Source organism: Colletotrichum truncatum (genome assembly GCF_014235925.2).
Source record: "Colletotrichum truncatum strain CMES1059 chromosome Unknown Contig_0003, whole genome shotgun sequence".
NCBI lineage: Eukaryota > Fungi > Ascomycota > Sordariomycetes > Glomerellales > Glomerellaceae > Colletotrichum > Colletotrichum truncatum.
Window position 1 is genome coordinate 5,270,332 of NW_027222400.1, and position 26,909 is coordinate 5,297,240.

The 26,909-nt window shown below is 51.8% G+C and overlaps 6 protein-coding genes across 6 annotated transcripts; 2 read left to right on the forward strand and 4 right to left on the reverse strand.

The window, feature by feature from the left end:
* Positions 1–1,069: 1,069 nt before the first annotated feature.
* Positions 1,070–1,683, forward strand: CTRU02_206311 (fungal specific transcription factor; the record flags this gene model as incomplete). Its single annotated transcript, XM_036728092.1, has 2 exons — positions 1,070–1,155; positions 1,209–1,683. 2 exons carry the CDS (start codon positions 1,070–1,072, stop codon positions 1,681–1,683), a joined length of 561 nt encoding a protein of 186 aa, XP_036580206.1.
* Positions 1,684–2,051: 368 nt separating this feature from the next.
* CTRU02_206312 (uncharacterized protein) lies at positions 2,052–2,709 on the reverse strand (the record flags this gene model as incomplete). Its single annotated transcript, XM_070204694.1, has 4 exons — positions 2,052–2,189; positions 2,282–2,394; positions 2,446–2,509; positions 2,608–2,709. The coding sequence occupies 4 exons, from the start codon at positions 2,707–2,709 to the stop codon at positions 2,052–2,054; spliced, it is 417 nt and encodes a 138-aa protein (XP_070061798.1).
* Positions 2,710–3,856: 1,147 nt separating this feature from the next.
* Positions 3,857–6,324, reverse strand: CTRU02_206313 (rint-1 family protein; the record flags this gene model as incomplete). The annotated part of the gene is made up of 3 exons (XM_036728090.1): positions 3,857–4,276; positions 4,327–4,376; positions 4,425–6,324. 3 exons carry the CDS (start codon positions 6,322–6,324, stop codon positions 3,857–3,859), a joined length of 2,370 nt encoding a protein of 789 aa, XP_036580204.1.
* A 3,992-nt stretch (positions 6,325–10,316) lies between these two features.
* CTRU02_206314 (factor-induced protein 1) lies at positions 10,317–11,275 on the forward strand (the record flags this gene model as incomplete). The annotated part of the gene is made up of 4 exons (XM_036728089.1): positions 10,317–10,344; positions 10,401–10,469; positions 10,523–10,850; positions 10,903–11,275. The coding sequence occupies 4 exons, from the start codon at positions 10,317–10,319 to the stop codon at positions 11,273–11,275; spliced, it is 798 nt and encodes a 265-aa protein (XP_036580203.1).
* Positions 11,276–12,472: 1,197 nt separating this feature from the next.
* CTRU02_206315 (class I alpha-mannosidase 1a) lies at positions 12,473–15,709 on the reverse strand (the record flags this gene model as incomplete). The annotated part of the gene is made up of 3 exons (XM_036728088.1): positions 12,473–12,767; positions 12,862–13,901; positions 13,952–15,709. The coding sequence occupies 3 exons, from the start codon at positions 15,707–15,709 to the stop codon at positions 12,473–12,475; spliced, it is 3,093 nt and encodes a 1,030-aa protein (XP_036580202.1).
* Positions 15,710–19,227: 3,518 nt separating this feature from the next.
* On the reverse strand, positions 19,228–24,607 carry CTRU02_206316 (map kinase kinase kinase; the record flags this gene model as incomplete). Its single annotated transcript, XM_036728087.1, has 2 exons — positions 19,228–19,351; positions 19,401–24,607. 2 exons carry the CDS (start codon positions 24,605–24,607, stop codon positions 19,228–19,230), a joined length of 5,331 nt encoding a protein of 1,776 aa, XP_036580201.1.
* Positions 24,608–26,909: the final 2,302 nt, after the last annotated feature.

The following is a 26,909-nucleotide window of genomic DNA, read 5'->3' on the forward strand; positions in this document are numbered from 1 at the left end:
GAGAGTTCTACCGTAGATTCTCTCGTGAATCTCTCTTTCTCGCTTCGGGCTTCGCTCCTCACTGTTGGGAAGTTTAGAATCTAGCGGACAGTTGGCCTTATGACGCCCACAACCACGTGCGTTTCTCCTAAGCCGCAGCCTCGGAGGCGTATACGTATAGCTGTATAGGCGGATTACCGCCGGTAGTCTCCGCTCGCCTTTCGGCGTGTTCTTCTTCTAGTGGGGAGGTCTCTTGTGGCAGGCGCCTCGCGGTTGGCACCTCGTCTGGGGATTTATTGAGAAACTAGCGGGCGCCTCGTGATTGGCACCGCGCGTGGGGGATAGTTGTAGTTGGGGAAGTTGTTGTCCCTTGTGGGATTCGTGAATCTTCGCCCTTGTGGCGTGAAGAGGTTGGAAGACCGTCGATTCGGTAGGTCTCTTCTTCTGGTGATTGAAAACGCGTGATGGAACGCTCTTGCCAGCGATAATTGGCTGCGATTAACCTTATCCCGCCTAGGGTGAGCGTAGCAGTCCCTAGGTTACTCGAATAATCGGATTGCTGGTAGATTCGAGGAAAAGAAGCTTTCTTCTGCTGGTTTCCGTAGATCCCAGTTACTCTCGCTTCTTCTCTCGTTAGCACGAAATCCCTACTTTTACCTGGGCTTGGGTATCCAGTTCAAGAAGTCGTCTCTTCTGGTGTTGACCTTGCTGATCTGCGGTTTGTCCGTAGCAGAGTGGTAATTGTGAAGTTAACCAAATTAATGGCAACTGTGAGGTTTACCACTGATCAGTGTAGGTTTCACAGGGGGTGAAACAGGGGGTGAAACGGAATTCCGTTCGTCAATAACAAATAACAGTAAATTGGTTCTAATCGATGGTTCATGATGATAGTTGAAAGTGGTGTTGTTGACTAGAAGGTGGGGATATTCCCCCTTGGCCTGTCACGTGGGTCTGGGAGGCTTGGGCCTCTCAGCCTGGCGGGCGTGTGGCTGGAAGTGCCACACGGCTCCGTATTCCAACTATCGCAACAGTTGCCATCCACTCCGCCGCATTTCGGCTTCCTATCCAAGACAACACCGTCGAAGACCTGATGCCGAACGTTCCACTTTGTGTGAGTGCATCTCGTGCAGCTATTTTGCTTTTACATCAACACCCAAGCCAACATCCTTTTACAATGTAAGAAACCAATTACCTGGTTCCAGCGAGGACCCACGCTAACATCGTTCCAGCCACTTGCTCTATCAGGTTTCTTGGAGCGTTGACATACTCTTTGTCAGCATCCTCCAGAATAGGCTCAGCCCGCAGGTTTACAAAGATTTGGAGCTTCTAGAGACCGTGGTTCACTTTTTTGAGACTTACGATCCCCAACACGAGACTGTGCCATTGTATCATGTCGTCAAGAGCCTAGCATCAGTGGCATCCTCAGTTCTACAAAGTTCTCGAAACTCGCCAGCGATACTACCAGAAATGCCGTTACAAGAGGAAGTGCCGCAGCAAATGTCGCGAGAAGAGAGTGGTTTTCTTGCAGGAGACACCTCTTTGGTATTTGAGAAACCTTGTCTTGCGGGTGCCAATCCAAACTTGCAGAGCGCTACCCCTACCCTCAACACTTGGGGTCTTCCAATCGACTACAATCCAGAACTTTGGCACTTTGAGTATTTGGAAGATGAGTACTTCACGGATGGAAAATTAGGCACACTTTAAAATCGTCGGAACTCTAGTAGTTATTATTCTTTTAACTACGTCCGCATGTCGCACGTGCGATGCGTACGGCCCCTAAAGAAAGTTTATAGCCAGTTGAGAAAGAAAGAAGACAAACAATTGAGAAAAGTTTCAAGACCACTAAGCTGTGAGTTTGCTTGGATAGCAGCCTGGGCTTTTGCGAATTCTGAAACTGCCACGTATGTACGACAAAATCGTGTAATGGTTCAAGGCATCCCAATATTGAGTTCCACAAGAGTCAAGTACACGACCAAACATGCCATAGATTTAGTAACTTGGGGCTTCAATAACCAACCTGAATACTTATGAATAAAAATAGCTTCAGTATTTGATTATAGTACAATTTCTTTTCAGGTCTGAAATGCCACCTCGTAGATGCTGAAGGCATTGCCAGAAGGGTCGAGATACTTAGCGTACCATCCGTCACCCCGGGCGTCAGTCTTTGCCAGTATTCGCTTTCCTCCGAGACCCATGATCGTATCATGAGTCTGTGGTACGTTAGTTCAGGATGTAGCCCAATGCGACGAGCGACACAGGCCTACTCTTATGCAAACCACAAGGTGAGAACACGGGAACCAACCTCAGCGATGGAATCAACAAGGAAGTACACCGTCATGCCAACCGCCTCAGCAGTTCCATTATTCGTAGAAGTCAGAGTGTGATCATTCACTTTGATGATAGCCCCTTCGATGTCTTGAGCGCGTGAGCAGAAGCAACTGAGTCTTTCTAAAATGCACAACTTACAAGCAGGCTCCTCGATTTTGAATAACGAAATGAACTGTTCGTCGTGTCGCTCAGAGTTGCCAAACTGCCAAGATGGGAAGACTGATTTATAAAATTGCTCCAAGTCGCTTCTTGTTAGCTACTTTTCTCGCGCTTATCGACAAGAGTTCAAGATCGCCTTACCTGAAGCGTAGGCACGTCAAGAGCAGGAATCTCAATCCAGTTAACACCACCCTGGGGAGGGCGGATGGAGAAGGGTTTCGAGATGTTGGTGTACTTGTACATGCTTAAAAATTGAAATTATTTATCTGTTAGATTTCAGCTGAAGTTGGACAATCTTGTATCTGAACGAAGGGTGATTGCTGAATGTGAAAAATGCTTGCTTTGTGGTTCTACGCTCCTGCCTTTATAATGAAGTAACCTGACTAACTTTTCCATAAGAGCAATCGCAAGCTGCACGGGTCAAAGGAAGAGACGCACTATCGGATAGCGACGGAGAAAAAGGGCGGAAGTGCATTATACTCAAAATTCGGTGGTTGATACGTGCACGCTCGGAAAAAATGTCCGAACCTTGGTTTACAGACGGACCAGTAGACGACAAACATCGATTATTTGCCGCCAACTTTTAAGATGAAACCATCAAATCCACTTGTTAAGACTCATTCGGTTTTTTGAACTCTTGAGTTTGACAAAGATCGATCAAGTTGTCATTAGGCCCTACAGTCAGAATCATGTTCCTTAACTCGCACGCGTGTAACTGGTGGTGCTTTGCAGAGTAAAGCAGAAAGATGACAGCTTGCAAGTGTGTCTTACAAGCATCTCTGGCTATCAGGATTTTACTCGATGGTCGTATTGTTTGAGTCTTCACCATCACGTAAAGAACACTAGGTGCAGCTACGTCTTTTAATACAACAGATTGAGATTTCTGCTGCATGCGGAGCTGTGTTTGTCTATCAATATCGCAGATATAAACACTTAGCTCCGACAGAGCAGCGAGGGAAAACACTGAGTACTTTCTGTGGAAGCAATAACTGCCTTGTGAGGGCCTTTACTGCTTCAGCTGTCGGAATAGCGGTCATGGGTGAACAAGAAATGGCTGCCTGCGTTCAAGGAACTATGCCCGTTACCACTGGCGCAAATATGACTGACGCAAGAACTATGATATCAATGGCTTCACGTTGGCCACTACACCAAATCGATTGGTTTGCCGGACCGCCTTGTTGCGGAGCCTTATATTGAGTGCAGCGGTCGCTCTCACCAGGCTGCTGCATCCCAACACACCCCTGAAAACTGGGTAAGGCACACATGCATGATTATTTGGGCATTTCATTGCATTACCTCTGAAAAGTTTTGTTTTCTATAAGTCTAGAAGCCCCGGCGCCGATTATTTGCCGGACCGAATGTCTAGACACGACCTGAGGAGGAAACCCAACTATTCTTTGTTCTCAACCCTGCGCTGTAGAATGTGCCTCGCGTTTGCCGGGGTGAGCGTGTCAATATCCAGCTCTTCCAGCGTCTTCTTTGCTTCAGTGTTGTCTGTGAACACTCGATCAGTTGCCTCTTTCAGTGACAGCGCACCCTCTGCAGGCTCTGTGGGGAGATTAAGAAGCTTCAAGGCGTCAACCAAGCTCGCCATCGAAGCTACTCCATTCGGAATGTATCTCTCAATCAATGAAAAGATAGCATTGACATCGCGGGTGAATTGAGCGGCACCAAATGCTGTGAAGCTCGCCCTCATAAGGACCTCTCCCCATAGCAGATCTTGGAGCTTGTCAAGAGTGGAACGCCATGTACGGCGGAAAGGCGCGGTGCCGATGGCCTTCACCAGAAAATCGAGGTTGCGTTTCAAAATCTGGAAGTCGTTAGGAAAGTGTCCCTTTACACATATAGAAGGGTACTCACTCTCAATGGCTCATCCAGTTCGGGCGTGATGGCAAGCTGTGAGGGGTCAACTGCGAGAGAATTAGACTTCATCATTTATCTCTGGTATCGTTGCTTACTTTCTGAACCACCGTCACTAATGGTTGTCCACTGAGTGCGCGTCGCATAGGCTCGGAAGGCCTTGTAGTGAGAGTCGGAAAGAGCATTGACCAAAAAGTCCTGCGCCGTCTTGCGTCGGAGACTATATGCAGCAATCGTCTCATCGAACAGAATACCATCGTCCGTATCGGCGCCAACCGCCGTGGAAGTACGATCTTTGACCTCCTCATAGCTCATGTCGCCAGACATCCTCGAAGGCTCGCCATCTTTGGTTGCACGAGCCTGGAGCTGATCCCATAGGGTAACGAAGAACTCCTCGTTACTCCAGTCCTTAAGTGTGTTGACAACGTGGTCAGCACTACCATATACCTTACATAGTGACTCTAGGGCACCTGTGCCTTCGAGAGCCGCAAGCTGTTCCTTCGTCACCCCATGGAGAGTCCTACCAACAGTTGACGTAAGGGCTTGATAGGCTTCAAGTGAGCCACGAAGGCGATCATGGAACTCATCCAAGATATCAAGCTGAATACCTATCAAAAAGCGAATCTTGTGCTTGAAGGTGCGGACCCTTTCGTACTGCGTCGTGATCGACTTCAGCAAGTCGGTGACTCGCACCGCTCCAAACGTAGGCTTGGTCTTTCCAGCGCTGGTGTAGTCGTAGTCTATGTTCCGCGCGTCTGGCGTGTCCATTATAGCCTGGAAACGCTCCATTGCAAAGGCCTTTTCAGCCTGGAACCACGGCTCGAACCAGTCCTCTAAGATCTCCGAGGCCAAACCAGGCCAGCCCTGCTCCGGGTTGCCTCCGTCGTAGTTGAATTTTGAACGAACGTTCTCATCGAACGTCATCAGCTGGCCCATGAGGCTACTAAGAAAGGTTGGATCCTTCGCAGCATCTGCTACCACAGCCTTGACTTTCTCTCTCATGACAGGGAGCATACTAGTAATGAAGGCACAAACTGGGTCAACGTACACCAAGCTATTGGCAGCTGGCGTATCACGGAACTTATCTGCCAGAGTGAAGCCTAGATTGTCTCGGAAGAAACCTTCCCATTTTTCTATAGTTGCCAGAAACCAGGGGAAACAGTGCGTCCCTATCGCCTCAGGCTTGCTCGTCGGCTTGTCGCTGAAGAAGTGGAAGCGGAACTCTGAGATGAATATCCGACTCATAACATCAAAAGGTAGGAGACTGACAGTCGCCTTGCTCAGAGTAACCTCAGGGATTTGAAGATCGATTAGCTTCTCGAAGCAAGCAAGCCACTCTTCGTCCATTTCTGAGGTCGGATCCACCATTGGCCACGATCTCTTGCTCAGTATGGCCTCCAGCTCGCTCGACATAATCTTCTTCATCTCTTCCCAGAGCGTCTCGGTGACGCTGCGAACATGGTTCAAAAGATGCACTGCCGCATCGTCGGCAGGCCCGGAAAGCTCCTCCAACCGTCTTGAAAGCTGCTTCAACTTCGAGTACGGCTCTAGCGCAGCTTTAGGACTCTCAGGGAGATATGAGCGTGCTTCGGTTCGCAGTTTTTCAACATCTTGTAGAAGCACCAAATATTTCTGCGCAAGTTCGATTGTCTGGAGCTTCTTCATGGGCCTCTGTAGTCTGGCGATGGCTTGGTTGGGTGCATCCGAGGCCGCAGCGATCTTGACACGAATGTCAATGCTACGCTGTAGCTCTTGAAAGTCATGGATACGCTGAGAAAGCGATGACTGGCGGTCATCTGAAGTGCGACGAGCCTCGTCGAGCTGCTTGATCGCATTGTCAAGCTGGCTTTGAAGCTGGCTCCGCTGAACCTCGACATTGGCAAGCAAGGAGTCGAGGTTTTCGAGATCGGTCGTGGATTGGAGCTTGTCGTCAAGGTAGTCTTCGACGCGGATGTCCAGAGCACCCGCCTGGGGGCGTGTGTCGGACTTTGTGGCCATGGGGGGCTAAGGTGTGATTTTGCGACAGAACAGACGCCCAGGTTCTCGACTTCTCAACGTGTGATGTGAACAATGACGTGGAGCTAAGGATGGCTGTTGTGGTGGGGTTATGCATTTATGAAGCATAATGGCATATATGCAGTATACACGTATATGCAATATTTCTATATCTGCAGCCCGGTCTAGAAACAGATTTTGGTATTTGAGCAACTTCTGCTGTGCTATGAATGTAAGCGCGCACCATAAATCCTGTACGAAAACGGTAAAAGTAGATGAAAACTGGATATGGAGACCGTTATTTCAAAAATCATCTCGTGGCAAGATCTTCCAAGTGTCTAAGGCTCTCTTTTCATTCACAATTGCTGTATCGACGTGGAAGCACGGAGAGAGAGCTCAGCTCTCACGGAGAAATAGAGGTCAAAAAACCTAGGTGCTGCCGCTGCTGATTTTCATCTGTCACCATAATCATATTATCCAAAAAGCCGGCCAACCAGGTCCAGAAATCCTTACTGGAACAGAATCTCTTGGCCATTTGTCGTGCTCCATGAAGCATTATCATAGCCATCTTGAATTGAGTTCAACTTCGCAGATTGTGGAGGCCTTATATTCAATACCATATCATAAAACCAAGCCCCTAATGCTGCGATATTTTGATGCGCTCCATTATCATTCTGCTTCACGCCCGCGAGATCGCCAATTCACATTCTAGGAAGCATATCCTACGGCATTATGTTGCCAGAAAGCTTCAGGCAGCTCTGCACGATCTGTGTTACATCTTTGCCTCAGCTTCCCAATCCGACGAAGTAAGAAGTAAGGGATGATGACATCAGTCGAACATATCTCAGTAATATGCTATTTTAACTGCTAACGAGGTATATGAGCATAGGAATTATATCTTGGTAATGCTTCGATTCAAGTATTGTTGTGACAACCTCACAGGCCTCCATATAACACTACATTTGTATGATGGCTGTAAGACTGTGGCAAGCCCACCATCTACTAAGACGGTCGGGTTAGACTATAATCATCCGGCTATGAGTAATTGTTTATCATAGATAAAAAGAGACTTTCACAGTTCGCTGCCCTAATTGAAGCCAGATGAGGGCGCGTTGCTGAAAGTAATATTTGAACCGTTGGCTTGCAGCTGTCATGCAAAACGTCGAAAATATGGGATCGACAGGATGGCTTCGTCTCTTATGTTTCCTATCTCTTAAAGGTGATCGAGAGCGATGGTTTTAATTTCGACGTACTTCTTTTCTTTTTCTACGTCCTTTCCTTATCGATCACAGCAAATATGGAGAAGAGTACACCATGTTTAGATATCAGGTGGTGGATAACCTTAAGGTTGGTATTGGGAGGAGATCGTCGCTTGGTTCATTACACGTTCGGCAGATACCTGTTGCGTCGAGCTCTTCTTGGCATAGGTGTTTCGCGGATTATGTTATTTCTAAGTCCGGTGGTCTCGGACTGAGCTTCACAGGACAAAACGAACAAGCAAGGTGAGAAGACCTCAGCCTCAACGCACGGGCCGAGTTTACCAGCCTCATGTTCATGTCGAATGAACCCTTCCGCCCAGTTGGGACGTAGACTTCTGACGTAGTGTGGCAGCGACGCAAGTGCGCCCCTCAAGTAGAGTAACTCTGTAGGAGGATCACCCATAAGGCTGGACAGTGTTGCGGGATGCGCTGAAATTACCATCGGTCTACTAATGAGTCATCATGTGATGTTTGTGAGGGAACACGACCCGAAGGTTGTTGTTCCTTCTTGTAAGCACGATTGGCTAGTATGACTGTCTGTGTATCCAACCTCTTGCACAGATAAGAAAGCTGAAATGTGCAAACAGGTTGCGTCAATGGCTTGGAAGGTTACTTTGTGCGAACGGATGCCGTTGCCAATTTTCGCCGCTGTCGAAGGAAGGTTTGTCCACGCAAGCTGTTGGTATTGGAATGGGATTGGAGAAGAAAACACATTGACTTCCGAGATCTGCAGAGAATCGGTGCCTTCAAATCGGGCATATAGACGGCGGAAGTAAGACAGCATTAGCGCCGATCAACAGCAGTCAGTGCAGGATCGGGAGGACAGCGGTCAACCAGTACCTGGGAGGCAGCGAGATATAAGTACAAAGTGGTGAGCATCACACACGGCGAGATATACTGGAGAGCGTTGACCGCCATACGACGAAAGCGGTGTGCTAGAAACAGAGATCCGACTTTTTGTCCTGTGGAGATGCAGAATCGATGGGTCTTCAAGACGGGAACACGGAGCCGTCTGGGGTTCCTGCAGCAAGCGTATCCGCCTTGCAGGGGGGAAGCAACTGCGAATAGCCTCAAAAAGTCTCAGGCTATGTGAAGACAGGTTGGTGACCGCATTTACGGCAAAGTGCGCGCCGATGCCGAGTCCTTCAAGTTCCACGAGATGTGTCTGGGCTGTCATCCGGACTCGAGCCATCAGAGCTGTCACCGTGACAACAGGGGGGCAAAGGCGGCTTGGGATGCCGGGAGCATCGCATCACCAAGACTCAAGGAGAACGAATCGAGACAAAAGCAAGGCGACAACCCAATGCGTCAGACCCTTGCTCACGCCCGAGTGTCATCTCAAATGCAGGAACTCCCGTGTCGAGTCGTGTGCGTGGTTGGATTGGGTAAGGTGAGCGGCAGCCTGAAGCAAGCGATGCACAAACAGGGAAAGCTGCAAGCAAGACACGAGAGCGTTGGAAGCCATTTGGCTATCTACCTGTAGTCAGGTAGATTGCGGATAGGTGTTGAAGAGCTGCCACAGGTTCCAGATTGTAAGAGAACAAGCCAGGAGCTGGGCAAGACTGGGTTAGCTTGACCAGGATGTTAAGTGCACTAAGATGCGGCCTCTTAGATTTGACGGGGGAACAGGGAAGAAACAAACGCCATAGTAACTACTCCGTAGTAAAGAGTGTGTTAACTGGCACCAATGGAGGGGACCCCTGAAAAGACGTCACCCAGCCACCGGGCTTTTTTTTTTTTCCTTGGGCTCTAATGCCTGTTGTCCACTGCGTTGGTGTGCCCGCCTTCCCACTCGGGTAACGCAGAAGCCACAGAAGACCACCCCCGGACAGCTGAGCCCCACTCATAGCCCTGCTCGCCCAGGAACAGCTGCAACGCTGAGAATCGCCCGGACAACCACTTCGCCGCGCCACGAGTAAATAGAGGAGGTTGGCGTAGCTACGTAACTCCTTCCACCATCGCACTTCCTCGTATCTTGGCGGCGATTAGTGGATGGCAGGACCAATTGCGCATCCTCAAACCTCTTGCCATCTCCAGATCCATTCATCACCCTTTATTCTTTCCACTCTCACTTTTCGACCCTGTTACCAGCCATCTGAATATTCGAGTCTGCAAACCGATCTACAAACCTCCCGCAGTGCCCGAACTTGCGGGCATCCCGCTTTACACTCTGGACACACTTTTTTTTTGCTTCCAGAGAGAGACAAATCTAAGTTCCACCCTTTCTTCCCTTCCCAGCCATCCCAATATCCGTACAGATCAACCTCTTCCCACATACCTTGATCACCTACCCGTCCCGCACATCCACACTTGCATTCACACTCACACACACTTTGCCGTCCTTCCCTCATCGTCAATTCCTCAACGACAGCACCAAAAGTGGTAGTTTGTTTTGTGTCTGACAGTAATCAGAAAAGTATCAAAGTATATCTCACAGGTTCAGCACCGTCCCGCATTCCTCGCGGTGTTCTCAAACCAGTCCGATCATTCGCAAGTCGGCCCCATCTCTACATTCCTCATCTACACCGAGGCAACAAAGCCATTCATTCTCGGTACTTCGATCGCTAGTCCCGCCCGTTGCGCGATCTACCCACGACAAGGAGAGACAAGCAGCGTGCCAGCGCTGATAGTGTCGCGATCAGAACCCAACCCTCGCTCCGCTATAACGGAGGACGGGCACGGGTTGAGTAAGACAACTCTACAGGGTGGAGGAGTAGGATCACACAGCCTACCAAGATGGCGAAATTCCAAGTAGGCTGGTATCGTGAGTCGAGTCCCTCCGATTGAGAAACTGACAACTCAGCTAACACGTTTCCCCAGGGTTTGTGCCTTTTCTAGGATACCACCATGTCTTGATGATCTTGATAGCAGTTTCTATCATCCTTCTATGTAGGTTCTCCGGTCATGTGCCTCATGGCCTTGAAATGCTGACTTGCCGGCAGCCCTACTACTTGCAGGTTGCTCATCGTCTTCACCTTTAATACCTGACATCTTCCTCCTGTCCCTGTACTATGACAGATACACGGCGGTCCCCGACACGGCGCAAGTAGACTACAACGTCCACACTGCCATCGAAAACATTGCAGGCGACGCCCGCCTTGCCGCACGCGTTGGCTACTTCGGAATTTGCATCAGCCCTGACGGCGGCAGCTGGCTCTGCAGTAACAACGCCACTGCTCTCGCCAATGAAGTCTCCGTCGACCAGGACCCTCTAAACCTCATCTGGCTTGCCGCTCAGTTCAAGGACATGATTGTGTTCCCCTACCTCATGTGAGTTCTCATTTCAGCTCTCGTTACCAAACATCACGCTGATTGTGCCCAGCATCATCGCCATCATCTTTGCCTTCGTCTGCTTCCTTCTTCTCGCCACCTTTCCGGGCTGGCATGAGGAGGAGGACTCGGAGGGCTCCGACCGCGAAGTCAAGCCATTCCCCTCGCGACCCGTTTCCCAGATCTCGTTGGCTATCATCTTCATCGCCTCCATCTTCGTCCTCGTTTCCGTATTGTGGCAGCACACCGCCTCCGTTGCAGCCTCCATTATCGCGCAAGACTTTGGAAATGGTGCAGTCAAGTCTGGTGTCGGTTCCTCAGCCATGGTTCTCGGTTGGTTCAGCTTCACTCTGCTCATCATTGTCACCATCGGTCTGTTGGTCATGATCCTGAGTATCCGTGTCCTGAGCCAGATGGTTGCGTAACGCGCACCGGACTTCGGGTCAGACGAGATGAATATTCGATAAGGAAATGTGTAGATGATGGGGGCCCAGAGCCCGAAAGGGAGTTTCTTTGTATATGGGCCGGACTTCGATGAGGGAGTACACAAGGTACCCTCTCTCGTCCACCAATCCTTCAGCACATTCCTCATCGCCCCAGCACATAAAACCAAGCATCAGGGAATCCGGCGTTTTATTTCGAGTCATGTTTTCTTTCAAAGCTACTTTTTTTTTCTTTTTGGCATTTCAATTGGGCTGGCAAGGGGGCCTTACGTACAAGGGACGCATCCAGCGTCCCAGGCCCCCATGTTTTTAATGTTGAGGACGCTTTTTAAGCAGCGGATACAGCAAAGAAGAGACGAGAACAGAAAGGATGGACGATAGATGAATCAGCAACGCCGCAGGGGTTTCTGTTCACACCTATTTACCCGCCAATCATTAACCTCTCGAACGACAAACCCTGGCCGTGACACACGGTCACTTTTCAGCTTGGACCACAATCCGAAGAACTGGAGGGAAGAGTCGAAGAGCAGGAGTTTGATGACTGGGAGCGGGCAAAGGAAGAACAGAAACAGAAGCCAGAGAGCAAAGATGAGAAGACCGACACGCGGCATGAGGGACATGAAGGGAATGGGCTTTCTTCTTTTTCAGGACACTATAGGGATTTGGGAATTGTAGGAGTACGTCCACCATGACTATGGGATGAAGAGTGTCCGAGAAAAGACCGAAGACTAAAAAAGATGAAGATGAAAGAGGAAATGAAATTGAATATGCCCAGACCCCAGTCATATCCCCTGCAATGTGAAGTTTGAATGGATCGCGATGAGATTCATATGTAGGTAGACCTGAAGGCGACATCACAGTTTCCGTCCTGATGGAATTGAACATGTTTGCTTGAACCAAATAGGCAGCTTTTTCATAGTTTATACAATGAGAATTAAAAAAAAAAAAAAAAAAAAAGGTCTGATGAACCGGATTTCAAGTTCCTAATACAAAACACGCCTTAAACGCCATTATTCCAACCGGCCCCCTAGTTTCCGTGATATCTCATGCTCAGGCAGGATGCTTCTTTACTCTCTGCTTTCCTGCATTTTGTTTCTCTTATGCACTGCCACAGATAGACCACACACACACACACACACACAAACACACACGCTCATACGCGGCCTTCCGTTAGAGCATCTATACGGGCCTCTTGAAAGGGTGAGCCTCCGTGTTGAGGACCCAGTCGTCGAGGCTGATGACATCGGGTGTCGAGTAGAGGAGGTAAAAGTACTTGAGCGTCTCGGCCACCCAGAAACTCTCCATTTCGTCGACGGGCTCCGGCTTCTCGGACAGGACGTTGTCAACGGCGCTGGCGCCGTACTCGGTGCGCGTCGCCTTGATAACGGCCTGCCACATGTTCCAGCCCTTCTCCTGCCAGATAGGGTCGCCCGTGATGCGGTACATGTACCACACGGATTCGATGGCCTCAGGTCTGTACTATTCGTTAGTTACTGAAGGAGTGAAGTAACGGCTGTAGAGTCGTGAAACTGGGGTTGGGGCATTGGATGTGCATGCCTATGACTTACCGAAGAATGTAGCGCCTGGCATTGATGTTAACAAAACCAGGCGGGATCTTCTCCTCGTCAAGCTTGTTCGCAATATACTCCTTGTGTGACATGGGCTTGGGGTCTGAAGATTCATCAGAGTAGATAGGGATCGAGCCGACGATACCTCCGCTGACCGGCGAGCCGTCGGCGACACTGTCGGAGTTATCGGCGTTGTTCAGGTCGAGCTTGTCCTTGAGAGAGTTGGTAGCCTTCTCTGCGTCGGTTCCCTTGCGGGGGTCATTCTGCTCAGTGGAAGCCCTCTTCTTAAGCAGATGCTCGTCGACGTTGGATGGGGACTTGTTCAGGCCGGGCTCGGGGGCGGGGTACTCGGTCTTCTTAGCCTGGCCGACCTTCTTCGGCTCGTCCTTGGGTACCTCGATACCAGCGAAGGGGTCTGGCTTCTTCTCTTCGACTCTTTTTTGCTCTGCCTCCTCCTCGTCTGCCTTCTTGTCATCTGCCTTCTCATCTGCGGCAGGTTTGTTCTCCGCCGGCGGGGGCATGACCTTGTCCACCGAGTACTTCTCAACGGCCGCCTCCCTCCTGAGTTCCTCGCTCTTCTTGTTGCGCTGTCTCTCTTCCCACTCCTTGACCTGCTCGTCGCGCCAAGAGGAAGAGGGGTCGAGGTGCTCCCACCAAAGAGTTTCGTTCCAAGGGCAGCTCTGCGTGGATGCGCAGGGGACGACGGTAGCGCCCTCGGGCATGATTCCGGAAGGCATCGATTCGTACGCCCAGACACAGCCGTCTGTCAATTTCTTGGCAATCTCAATGTCCTCGGGCCTGTCAAAAATCTTGCCACCAAGACCGAACATGCCACCGATGAAGCAGGTGAGATGCGTGACCTCGTACTCGGTCCGGGCATCCTTCTCAGGTTCGCCAGAGGTGGAAACTTTGGCGGAAAAGAGAATGTCCCTGTCCTTAGGAACCATAGGTCTATAGAGAAGCCACTTCTTGACGGCTTCAATCGTCTTAATGTGCATTGTCTTGTACTTGGGCTCAAGGCCGCCGAGCATAAGATATTCCTGCAAAAGTTAGTTTAGAATTACCATTGTGTCGATGAAGTGAACGTTACCTTGGGGAAGTACTCGTAGGTAGAGTCCTGGCTTCCGCCCATGCTGTACTGCTCATATCCCCAGCCGCCAGGGGCAAGTCCCTGCTTGATGCATTGCCTCTCCTCCCTCTTCTCCGGAGTTGTGGGAGAGGGCATGCGACCGCTCATGCCAGGGTACAAGGGCTGCTCGTTCACCTTGGGTTCGGGGAAAGCCTCCTTTTTTTCAATGTTGGCGTTCTCCACCACAGAAGTGCCGCCTTCGGTGAGACCAACCGCTCGCTTCCGGAGCGAGCTGCTGTCCGACTCACTGTCTTTACCTTTGGGTGCACCGGTCTCCAAAGGAAGGGACGCGGGAACCTGGTCTCGCTTGTCGTCCGTAGCGGGCTTGTGACCCTCGGGTTCCTTGAGAGCAGCAGCGGCGGCAGCGGCGCTGGCGCTTGCAGCCGCGGCTTGTTCCTCCTGGTAACGAATAGACTCGGCGGTCCTGTTGCAGCCTGAAGCGTCCAGCTGCTCCGGGAAAATGCCGTTCAGCGTGGTGCCACGGTTCTGGAGGTCCTCGAAAGCGTTGGTAATGCGAGCAATCGCGTCGTAGTACTTGTTTTCCCCCGTCAACTGCGCAAGACGAGTAAACTCCATACTCATGGAACCCAGCTCGGCCACGCCAACAGTGCCGGCGCGGTGCGGTTGGGAGGCATACTGGGGCTGCCAGTTGTAGTACAGGATGGGCATACGGTTGGGGGTATCGAAGACGCCCATCAGAATCTCGGCGAGCTCGGTGGCCTTGTCCAGCAGCATGTCGTATCCGCCCTCCTTGCCTCCACTCACATCGTACGCCGCCAGCAAACCGCCCAAGTATCTAATAATCGTCTCGAAAACGGGAATGTCGCGGCGCGTCGGGCTGAAAGTGAAATCAATGTTTTTGACGGCCTTGGCGGCCTCGTCGAACTCTTCCTTCATGCCCATGATCCAAAGGGTATCGAGGCCGTCCACAAGGGTGGCAGCCCAGCCGCAAAAGGGGTCGCGGAAACGGGCGCTGACAGGCGACAGTTCGTCATGCATCCAAGCAAACTTGCGGTATCCGCCCCAGGAGCGCAGCATCTCGGCCTTGATTTGCGCCAAACGGCTCTCGCGCTTCTCCTTGGCCACTGCAGACTCAGCGGTGAACTTATACTGGACCTTGGGGATCTCCTTGGGCTTGCCGGTAGGAAGGGGGATGATCTCGTCGGTAGGAACTGGGAAGTGCTCGGAGACCTTATGCCAGTGGATTTGGGACGTCGTCGTGGATGCGCTCTCACGCGCGCGGTCGGGGTTGAGTCTGCCTGGAGGGTTCTTGGCGTGGATATCCTCCTCAACGGGGATCGTTGCGGCCTTCGTGACGTCGGCGGCTTTTTCTGGGTTATAGACAGGCATCGTAGGGGTGTTGACAGACTTGGTAGGGTTGACCTTCTCCTTCGGCGCCGCCTCAGTCTTGAGCTGGGGGATCTTGACGGTCTGCTTGGCCGTTTGCTTTTGGGGGTTCTGTTCAGGTTCATCCTCCTCCTGGTCGTGAGGGTGCTCGTGCTCCGGGGGCGGCTGGTTGTTCAGGGGCTTGTTTACGGCTTGATCGTTGACAGGAGGTTGCTTGCCCGGCTCAGTCTTGACCTTGTCAGGGACATTCTGCTTGATGCTGCCGGTATAGCCTGTCGCATCCCACTCAGGGTTCTTGAAGACCTGGTACAGCATGAAAGCCATGACAAAGGCGACCAGGAGCACATAGCGGCTCCTCCGGCGGGGCATCATGGTTGCGAGCTTGCCTGTGCGAGGTCTTCGATCGTGAGATTCTGCTAAGATGTGATATCCGTCATATGCTACTCAGCAGGTAGCAATTCGACCGCAAAAGTAGGACCGGATGGTCCAGGGAAAAGAAGAGCGGCAAAGATGAAAGCAGGCTAGTAAAGTCTCATCTCTCGGTCTGCAGATTAGTCGTCGTTGGAAGAGGGACCACGACGGAGCAGCACAGGTGGTGATTTGTGACAATCAATGGAGGAAGGTAAAGGATGGGAACTCAATGGGTTGAAGCGTGGCCAGAGTCAGCCAGATGGGAAGAGAAGAAAAAGATACGTAGAGAACGGACAACGGGTCGAGGTAAGGCGAAACCCAGCTGGTCGAGTTAACTTTCCGGTGAAGTAGGTGGCATAGGAAGATTGGCTTAAGGGGGGGCACACAGAGCTTAGCCAGGATGAACCCAAGGGTTCTGGGACGGCCTCAGAGGGGAACTTTGCACAAGTTTAGGTAAGAATAGGTGGGTGGGTGGGTGTGACGGGGACTGGGATGGGATTTCCAAGAATGGATGGATACAACACTAAACAGCACCGACAGCGCGGTAAAGGAAGTACCTCGACTTTCAACCTACTTGCCAAGCCGCCACCGATGGTTGTGGAGGCAGACCCGTGCAACGTACTGGAGCACACGAGAGCAGACGAAAAATAAAAAAGATGAAAAGAACAGCACGGCAGAATGGTGGTACGCGCCAAGACGCGAGATCTGAGCTTTCCCCGTGTCGGATTGAATTAGACCGTCAGGGGTTCAAGACGGCTTTTACTACCTTTAGCTGGCTGCTGGGTCCCCCGCCAAATGCGAGTGTACGGCACGCTGTTCGCTGGTGAGCTACTGCAAAAGTGGACCGTACTCCTTCTTCCTGCCCCTCCCTGTGGCCTGTATAGCGTAGCGAACTATGGAGTACACTGGCCAGGTTCTCCTGAAAAATAACCGTCGCGAATACTGAGGATCGTCCGTATGAAATGTTTGTCTGGAAAGGATGCATTCTCGTTCTCTCTGTGAAAAAGACGTTTTGACACATATCTCATCGCAATCTTTTGACAACGGCCCCATTGCACAGAGCATTCAGCCCGGGCCGCCGCCCGCACTTGTCAGTCAAGGGAGACACGGTACGTCACATAATGTCTCTGCCTCCCTTTCTCGCTATCCGTAGGACTCATTCCAAAGTACTGCTACTACCGCCATGTAGGCGGGAAGTAAATTGTGTGTACCTGGTAAATGGATGGTTTTTGGTACCCCGGACGCGAGCAGCTGGAAGAGAGAAATGTCAGCAGGCAATTGGCTTCCGGAGCGGGTCACACCTTGAGTGATGCTTCAGAGCACTCCAAGCAATCCAAGACACCCTCTCGCCTCTCTGGATGTGCTACAGTCAATCTGATGGCAGGGGTGGCCCGGCGCAGCACAGTAGCGGGGCGGAACGGAGCCCATATGGACCTTATTTTTCCAGGGCATGGGTGGGCCTTTGGGCTTTCTCCTCGTCTTCTCCCCCTCGTCCACCAAAAACGTCGTATCCGCCAAATGGAACATCTCTCAGTAATTTAAAAGATGCTTTTTACAGCAGACAATGACCCCGAAAGAAGAGACAGACGCGCGCAGGGTGAAAAAAGAGAGTAACGTGCAAGTGCCGCCGCCATCCATTTTCGGTTGAGGTCAACTTGGCTTCAAGCTGCATCCCGCCCAATGAATGTCACAAACCATTCGAATGATTTTACAGCACCACCACCTGTAATCCAGCTCAATTAGTCAAACCACCCGACCATATTCAGCCAAGCCGGACGGGCCTTCGCCTTTTAACCGGGTAATCTTCTTGGCAACCCACGACAGCGACCTGGTTGTCACCCTGCTAAAGCTGGAAGAGCTTCTGTTTCCGGTATGCCTCTGTCTGAGACTCTCCACCGAGTCCCTCGTCGCCCCCTGGCAATCAAAAGACACGAACCTCGTTGTTTTCGTATGGTCGTGCCAGTGAAAGCTAGCAAGCTATATACCTAAAAAACCCACGTACAAGCTTTCTAACCCCGAGGAAATGTCAGAGTGACACAAAAATGGAGAGCGGGAGGGGCAGTCGACATGCCCTTTTTCATCCTGATCTCATTCCACCACCCCCCCGCCAGCCCCTTCACGACACAAGATCCCACGGACGGGACGATGTCATTCCAGCCGCCGGCAGCACGGGGAATCCACTCGGGTCCCGCTGATCAGAAACGCCGTCTTTAAGCCGAAACACCTGAGCTCTCTGACATGACTTCACAGCTCCATATCGCATAAGACAAGACAAGGTAAGGTTATAAAAAAATAAAAATAAAAACAGACAGAGTACATAGAGAGCCGGTCCGACAGTGGCAAAAGAAGGAACAGACACAAACAATTGAGGACAGGGCGAAGAAAAACAAAACCAGACACCGTTTCGGCTTTGATGTCCTTGCACCGAGCCGAACAGCAATTTTTGCCGACAATTCACTGGGTAGAATTCAAATTTTGGCTCCATCTACCGAAAGAACCGCGTATATTGCAATGCTTAAAAGCCTAGAACTCAAAACTATATAGCAACAATATAGCATACTTGGGAGGGAACCCCCAGTCCCTGTCAAAATCGCGCGCCCCCGCGCTACAGAAACAATAGTCGGGCTGCCGGTCTCCGAGCCGAACACCATTACAAGCGGGGGAGCTTCTAGTAGAATCAGGCAGCTGGTCGCTCTTTTGCCGGGCCTACCGTACTACCTTACCTTATAAGGTGGTGCACGCGACTACCATGTGACCTGCGAGAATTACGGAAAAATTGACCAAATAACGAATGTAAATGTCTAGAATGGGGCATGCGGAAGGTGGTGTTTGCCCAACCACCCACTCAGATAATTTGGGACTACTGCAACGCATATGCTTAATAAATTCTATATAGTGCGGTAGGAATAGCAGGGGTCCCCCTGTGGAGGACAAGTCCAGGGCGTGGCTTTCCGTCATGGCAGCAAAGTTGGACGGCCAGGCACAGAGTTGGACGAGGAAAGGTAATGATCGTTGAATCAACATACTGGAGGGAAGGCAAACGGACAGAAACTCCCTCTTGAGAGAAGTCTTGGAAATTAGCTCCAACAGACAGTGTCCACTCGACAAGATGACGGATCAAAGTGCTCACGCTGGTTCCTGTTTCAATATGAATTATTGGTCTCGTAGCTAGTATACCATACCGAGCCCAACGGCTCCGAGTCTTGGACGTGGCAATGCCCAAGAGCATAACAGCACCTGGAACTTAAACTAAGAGCGCGCCTCACAGAACAGTGATTCCCAATGCCTTCCATGCGCCATCGCTATAATTCACCAAGCGCCCAACATGGCTGCTTACAAGACGAGGCATCCTTCCTAGGGGATTGGGTGAAATAAAAAACAAGACTGGAATCGCTGCTTCACCTCTGGCTTTGTTAAGTGGTCCAACTTCTCTTTCTCTACCATCGGGTACTATGTTCTCCCCTTGGTCTTTTCATCGCCTAGACGTCTTTACCGCGAATCTTTGTATATAAGCCGGTGTCGAAAAAATTGTAATTGGGATCCAGCTCGCAGAATGGATGCTGCGATAGCAGCACATCTGCTGTTGGCCGCTCCAGAGGATTTCTGTCAAATGTTAGCCTCGTGTCTCCATCTCAGGTATATCTATACTTACACAGTAAAACAATCCAGCATGAAGGCGATCGCCAAGGGACTGATTGTTTCCCGGACCTCATCCGGAATGGGCGGTGTCTCTCCATTCGCAATCTTGTAAATGGCTCCTACAGCTTCCTCCTTGGACCAGGGCCGTCGACCTGCAAACATCTCCAAGACGACGCATCCCAAGCTCCAGATATCGACCTTGGCGCTGTAGCCCTTACCCTCGGAGCGGATGACTTCGGGTGCCATCCAGAATACCGAACCCTGCATTGAGTTCGACTTGTCGTTGCCGTAAATATTATCCGTCTTCTTCGATATACCGAAATCCGAAATCTTGCAGGTGCCGTCAAGATCCAACAAGATGTTGTCGGCCTTCAGATCACGATGTAAGATGCCCTCCCTGTGGAGATAGGCGAGCCCGGAAAGCATCTGCCGTGTGAGCGATGAGACGACCGACTCCTCAAACTTGCCGTGTTTTCGCAGGCAAGATCCAATGCTACCACCAGAGATATACTCAAGAAAGATACTGATCGACGTTTCCTTGCGTTCACAACCAAGGTACTGCACAATGTTGACGTGGTCCAGATGCTGCATGGTCTCGATTTCTTGGTCCAGGGCCGCGACCAGCTCCCGCATCTTGGCCTTGTCGCCTTGTGCTGCCTTGGGGTTGACCTCGACTTCCTTGACGGCCAAGAACTCTCCTGTGGTAGCATTCATACCGAGGTAAACACGACCATATGTACCCTTGCCAATAAGTTGACCCTTGAACCAACGGAATGTGGTCTGGCGTTTGGGCAAAGTGTCCTGAGGGATCTGGGGCATAACCATGCTGCCCCGCTGGTCCGGACGAATCTGCACGATATTGGCGTTGAACATCTTTGTGCTCTTCCTCCTCATCAATGCGGAGGTGTTTTGGCCATTCTGGCCAGGTTGTGTTGTTGTGGTAGTAAACCGCTTGTTGGCCTCATGAGCGCCACGAGCAACTTCACGGATAGATTTCATACGGCCAAGGCCACCTGAGCGTCTGACACTTCTTTGCGCAACGGATGCAACTGAAGCTGGCCGCTCAAGGGCCTTGAGGGTTGACTCGTCTGAGCCCAGAGTATCGCTGTCGTTATAGAATGACCGGTTGGCGGTGCCCATAGCCACACGCAAGCTCGGTGGCGGCGATTGGGGATGCGCCGAGGGGCCCGGTGCGGTTTCCTTCTCCTCTGCCTCAGCTATCGGAGATGGAGGCGATGGCTCTTCGGAACCTTCCTCCAGAACCGGTTGATCAAGGTCCAAGTTGGGGAAGAAATCATCCAGGTTGTTGATAAGGGCGTCGGTAGTAGGACGATTGGCCCAGACGTCTTTCTCTACAAACGACTTTCTGCGACTTAACTTGCTGTCTTCCGACTCCCAGCCTTCTGAGCCAGGTGTGTTAGGGGTTCTTCGAGAGCTTCTTCCGCTCCGTGCGCTCATTAGAGCCTCATCTTCTTCTCCTTCTTTGCTAGAGCCACCATTACCAAAAGACTTTGGCGAGTTGAACGAAACAGAAGCCTTCTTCTTGGACTTGGCAGTGTTCACCGTCAAGTTTGGTCTCTTGTCTTGTGCTTCATCCGGCGAATCGTCACCGTCGAAAATGCGCGTAATCTTTGTCGGCTTGGCGATGGGGATAGCAAACAACCCATCATCTGAATCATCTCCAGAGTCATCATCCCGCTGAGCAGGAGGTGGCTTATCAAAGCTGACTTCCGGTCCGAGGAAGTCAAAATCAGGGCCGTGAGACTTGCGACGAGGGGGCGGGGCTTGTGTACTCGGGGGTATGTGGGGTGGGTTGGAGGAGCTGGGGCTAATCTCACGAGAAGGCACCCGGTGTACTGTTGAGTTTAACTTAGCGACCATACCATTTTGAGATCCTTTTACGGCTTTCATAGTAAACGGAGTCCCGCCGGGAGAATAGTCAGGCACGACGAAGGGCAAATTCCCACGACTCCATGTGAGAGTGCCAGGTGAGCCAGACGCCGAGCGAGGACTGCCTCGATCCGAGCAGGACTTGCCGAAGTCTACCGAAGACATTGCTCCCTTACCTCGGTCTGAGTAATCGCCGCTCATAACTGGTTGCGAAGATACTCTGTTGGGCGACTTGGGTATCCGGTTATTCGAGTGGCCGACTGCTCCGAGGCCTCTGCCCATGCCAACGAGAGCAGCACCTATACCGCCGACAGGTTGGCTGTTTGTCTTCTTCTTCTTATCCTGGATCTGGCCCGGAAGCTCCATGTCTTCGAACAGGGTAGAGGGTCGTCGCGGCGCAGTTCCACCATCAGACGCGCGCATTGAATGTCCTGTCTTTTTACTTAAGGAATTTGCCTTTAGCAAAGTTGCTGACCCATCACTAGGTGGCGCAGGCGGTTTGCGCACGGGGAAGAGAACTTCTGGTTTCTTGTCCTCGTACGGCGACTGGCGTGGCTGGTCAAAGTCAACAGTTCGGCCGTGGATGCCGTAGGGAGTGGATACGCCTTCTGAAGCGTTTCCAGATCCATCCTTCAACGCTGCTCGTCTCCTCTTCTCAAGATACTCTCGTTGCTTCCGTTCCATTTCGGCACGATAATCATTTGCCTCCTGCGCGAGCATCTTATCGTCCACTCTCTCACCTGTCATTGTGTTTTGCCTTGATGTCGGCGGCGATGAGCTCGACCTCGTCCTCGAGACACCATTTAAGCGGTTGTAAGCTTCTTCATCGAGAGATGTGTGTGTCGGTGCGCCGTTAGCCTTGCTTGAACCCTGAGGCACAAAGCCGGCAGGGCGAATAAAGAATTTGAGAGACCCCGTAGCATCAGCCCTGACCTTACGGCTGGTAATAAGTTTTTGGTCATCGAGAGGCTGTTCGTGATCGAATTTACCAAGCTCCGTCAGATAAATTTGCGAGTTCAAGGCATCCATCAACCCCAAATTGCTGCAAATAATCTGGCGAAGGTCCGTTGCCGATTCCGCGTCTGTGATATCGCACATACGATAGTTGTACCCGTCCATGGTGGCCAGAACGAAGGTCCTCCCCGGTCCAGAGCGCCTTGTTCGCGTACCGTCCTTCTCATGCAGGAGGTCCAAAGAGGTCTCACTGTTGTTGGCAAAACGAGAGCCAAAGGAATGGGGCTTGAAAGTAAGGGCCGGTGAAGTGGGTGATTCCATATCGTCAGGACTGGGAAAGCCGTCTTCCTTTTGTTTCTTCTTTCTGGATAAAAAGCTGAGGAAACTCTTAGAGTCCTTGGCAGATGATGGGGGCTCAGTACCAGCAGAGCGGTCGCCGTTAGACTCTTGAGGGGACGGACGCCCGCCGTCCTGACCCAACCGCCGGCTCTCAGTGTTGTTACGGGTAGCCTGGATCATGTCTGCGATATTCATACCGCTGCGCAGCATTTGACTGGCCTCGGGAGGTATCCCAGAACCATAGATGGCAGCATTAGAAGATACGGAGTCGGTGCTGTTCCGTGACCTGTGCCCGAATTTGGCCGAATGTGGGGACGCCGACAAATTGCCTGCCGAGGAAGCAAACAGAGAAGCACTCTGGGGCTTCGGGCTCCCATTCGGGCTATCAGTCCGCAGGGGCGGTGGCGGGCGGAAGGTATCGCCGGGTTCGCTGGCGTTCGGGCTATGACGTCGACCACCGTCTACATCAATCTGCTTCAGGATAGTCCTATGATTAGAATCTGAACTCATGGTGCTGTTCAGCGTGGGCATGGTGGTGGATCTAGTTTGTGAGAATCGTCTACCGCCAAATCCAGGGCCTGGCGCTTTGATTGGCGTCTGCCGTTCATCAGCCTTCGAGATTTCACCCGGACGAACTATCATACTCACGTTGGGAGAGTCTGCACCATCAGTTCCCGCGCTGGGTAGGCTATTGCCGTGGCTTACAGACTCCTTCCTGCCGTGTGAAGATACCTTGGACGGGTCGGCCGGCCGGCCGGTCACGATGCTTCGAATAAGACGCCGCATTCTCTTTCCCTCCTCACGTTCCCTTGGTTGATCCCATCCAGTTCCACTGTTTGTGCACTCTACAGCGAGCCTGGGGTACACTTGTTGGTGCATCATGCCAAAGTTCCCTCGGCCTCCGTGGGCGCTGCCAAGCTCAAGAAAGTGGGATCCGTGAAGGTTCAGCCCCTTAAAGGTCTCCTGCCAATCCTTAGAAAACTGGTTGGAAGCAAGCCAAAGCAAGACCTTTTCCAAAGGCCACTGGGCAGCCAGATCAGGGTGAATGCTCGATGTTGTAGTGTTCGACGCTTGCGAAAGCCCTCGGCTGTGCATGGCCTGGGCATACATCCTGTCCCGTCCAGATATTTCATCTTGGGGTGTCGTCATGGTCGTGTCAGCACTGTTTTGGCTGTTCGTCGGCCATGAACTCTGCGATATTGTCGAGAATGTTGACGATTCGTCAAAGCCACCCAGACCTGGAATTCCCACTCCTTCACCATATGTATCTCCTTGAGGTATGTATGTTGCGGACATGACCGTGGCGTGGTCGCTTGGAGGGGGGGGAGGCGGGATCGACAGGTTCGTGCCGGTCGCGACTTGAGCGTGCAGCTTCGGATTATAGGCCTGATGTTGTCCCAGCGGGGGAGGGGGCACGCCGAAGCCATTGCGACCGTCGTACATGCGCCCGAACGCACCGTGCCATGGCGCCTGACCTGCCATTGCACTTCCCGGTGGTGGGCCCGGCGGAGGCGGCAGCATCATACCACCACCGGCGCCAGTCGCACCGGGAGCAGAAGGGAAGCGAGGTGGAGGGGGTGGTATGGACATCATGTTGTTCATCTGGCCTTGGACGGGCGGCGACATGGGCGGTGGCGGCGGAGGGACCTGGAAAGGCCTCGAGGAGTCGGCGGCCGAGACATGTCGTTGACCGTTTTGATACATGCCGAAGGGTTTCGAAGGCGGGCCAGCTCTGGTAGCTGGCCTCGCGGCGTCGTGACCGAGTAGAGGAGTGGTCGGGACGGAGCTCGCAGTCGCGGCTCTTGGGCGGGAACCGCCGACGGAAAGAAAGCTGGATTGGGAAGACTTGTTGTTCAGCGAGAGGGGCGCAGGTTTGGCGCTAGGAACGGCGTAGTTGGTAGGCAAATGGTCAAAGACGAGGCCGTCGAGGTTGTGAATCTCGTCTCTCGACCGTGGGACGGATGGAAATGGGCTCGAATTTCGGTCGTGGGTATCAGATCTAGTCGCGGAGCGCTGGCGGGAGCTGCCACTACTCATGGTATGCCCAAGCAGGTCCAGTTACCAGTCCAGTCCAGTCGTGGTGGTATGGATAGGTTAGGATGGGATGGGTACGCGGCACATGGCAGGGGTGGTGTGGGCTGCTTTGCTGTGGGCCTTTTAGGCCGTTGCCATGTTCAGTCTATCTTCTTGGTTGCTTCTCCTCAATTAACGTAAAGCGCCCGTGTCGTGCAAGAATCGTTGTCGGCTTATCAGCCGGCGGTGGGTTGAAGCGAAAGATGTTGAAGTTGTAACGCAGATTCCAACTGGCAACCGGATGGGGACTTTTTGGGGGGAGGGGTGAGAGCGAGTGGCACGTATGTGTCTTTGAATGAGCCTTGCTTCGTGCAGCTGCAGCACCAGCAGCAGAGACAGTCGGCGGGGCCTAGGAGCAATGCGTAGTAGCGCGCTTACAGCGACCGATTGAAGGTGGTGTCGAAGAGGGTGAGGAGGGGGGCTGGGCCCTTCACGACTTGCGTCTAGTAGACTAACGCACGGCAGACCGAGATGGGCGAGGGTATGATAGGCGTTTTGGCGTGGACCACCAAGCAGCACAATTGAGATGCAACTTTGGCGGGGCGGATGTACCGTGCAGATCTCCGAACCAATGAAGATAATGTGACGGAAGAGGGGATGGATGTTGGTGTTGAAATGACACTAGATGTTATTCAGTAAGAAAAGGAAGAAGAAGTGGAAGCAATTACAGATATGGGGATTCATTATACGAACGGATAAGGATACGCTTTTTCTGTCTCTCTCTGTTAGAGCTTCAGTGATGATGGACGGTGAAAGGGGCGTGGACGATTGAAAAAGAGTTCGATGGATGATGAGGGGCCACGAAATACATACTATTTAGCACTACGTGGGTTCTTTGGTACTTGTACACATTCCCGCAACAGTGGGAGGTGCCTATTCAACATGTCACTTGGCTCCTGCCTGCACTTGTGCACTCTGTTTGCTGCACCTGCAGCTTTTTTTTCCCCCTCCTCGCCAGTGCCTTCCGTCCCTTCCAACCTCTTTACATATGTCTCCTCTTGATGGTCTTCGATGGGTGGTCAGCCACGTCGGCGCCTCAGTTCGGCGCTTCCTATCATATACATAAATATATACTTTTCTTTATTTTCTACCCTCTCCATCTCCTCTTTGCCCAAAACTCAGACTCACCCAATCACCCCAATTGGATAAAAAGCTCCAGCCTCAACTTTTAGACCAACGCGCTAAGACAGACGGAGACCAGACCCAGAACACACCACACCCGAACTGCACTGCGACCCGACGCGGGACCCCGGTTGTTTCATTTGCTCTGCATGGGTTCGGCTCAGGTTTGTCCCACTGAATGCTCCTTGCCGCTCTTACACGAACAACTCATCAAAAGCCGAATCCGCAATTCGCTTTGCGCAACCCATAAGGGGAATCGCTCATTTAATTCTGAATAAATTTATTCCGATAGAACAATCTGGTCTCTGCCCTGAAACAGGACTCCTCAGAATATATATATATATTGGTGGTTTTCCATTGAGCAGAGCAAGACAGCCTCGAAAGGTTCTAACTTGGCATTATGGGTCCTGTTGTACTTTAAACTCCCCCGTTCTCGGTTTCCGTTACAAGCGAGATTCATTATGAATGTTCAGTGTAAGATCATCTGCCAAGAAGGATCCTATCAGATAGGACAGAGGCTTCGTTATTGAATTATCAGACGTGAAAATCCTCCAACTACGGATACACACTGCCGAGTACCTGATGCTCCAATCTTCCCAATGACAAGGGGCCTTAAAGCAGCAGCGCCTAACCTCCAATCGTCCCACATACCAGGCAGGGGGCCCATCCCGCAGAATGCAAGCAGCCGCCCACGTCCACCCCCTCATTCGCCAGATTCCGCATCCTCCGCGCACCCGCAAGCGCCAGCTCAACGCTCTCGGTCTAGCGCTGTGCTGTCCTCGTGCATGTCTTCCTCGCAAATCGCCATTGTCTGGTACTTGCGCAACAGTAGTGCCCATTCTTACCCTGTCCAACAGTGTAATGTGTGGGGACCTCGTTCTCAGCCTCACCTCTGCCGACGTCGAAAGCAACATACCCGGGGCCCATCTCATAGCATGGCTCATTAAGAAGAACCACGTTCCACGCATCCCACGGCTGTCCAGTCCTATAATACCATTAACGATATAACCTGGCCATCGTCATATCAAAAAAAGGGCGCATGTCAAACCAACTCAATCGACGTCATCCCCCACCACTGAAACTTCCCCATCATGCCCAGGAACCAGGAAACCTCAACTCCATCGACATCTCGGCATACCCATAC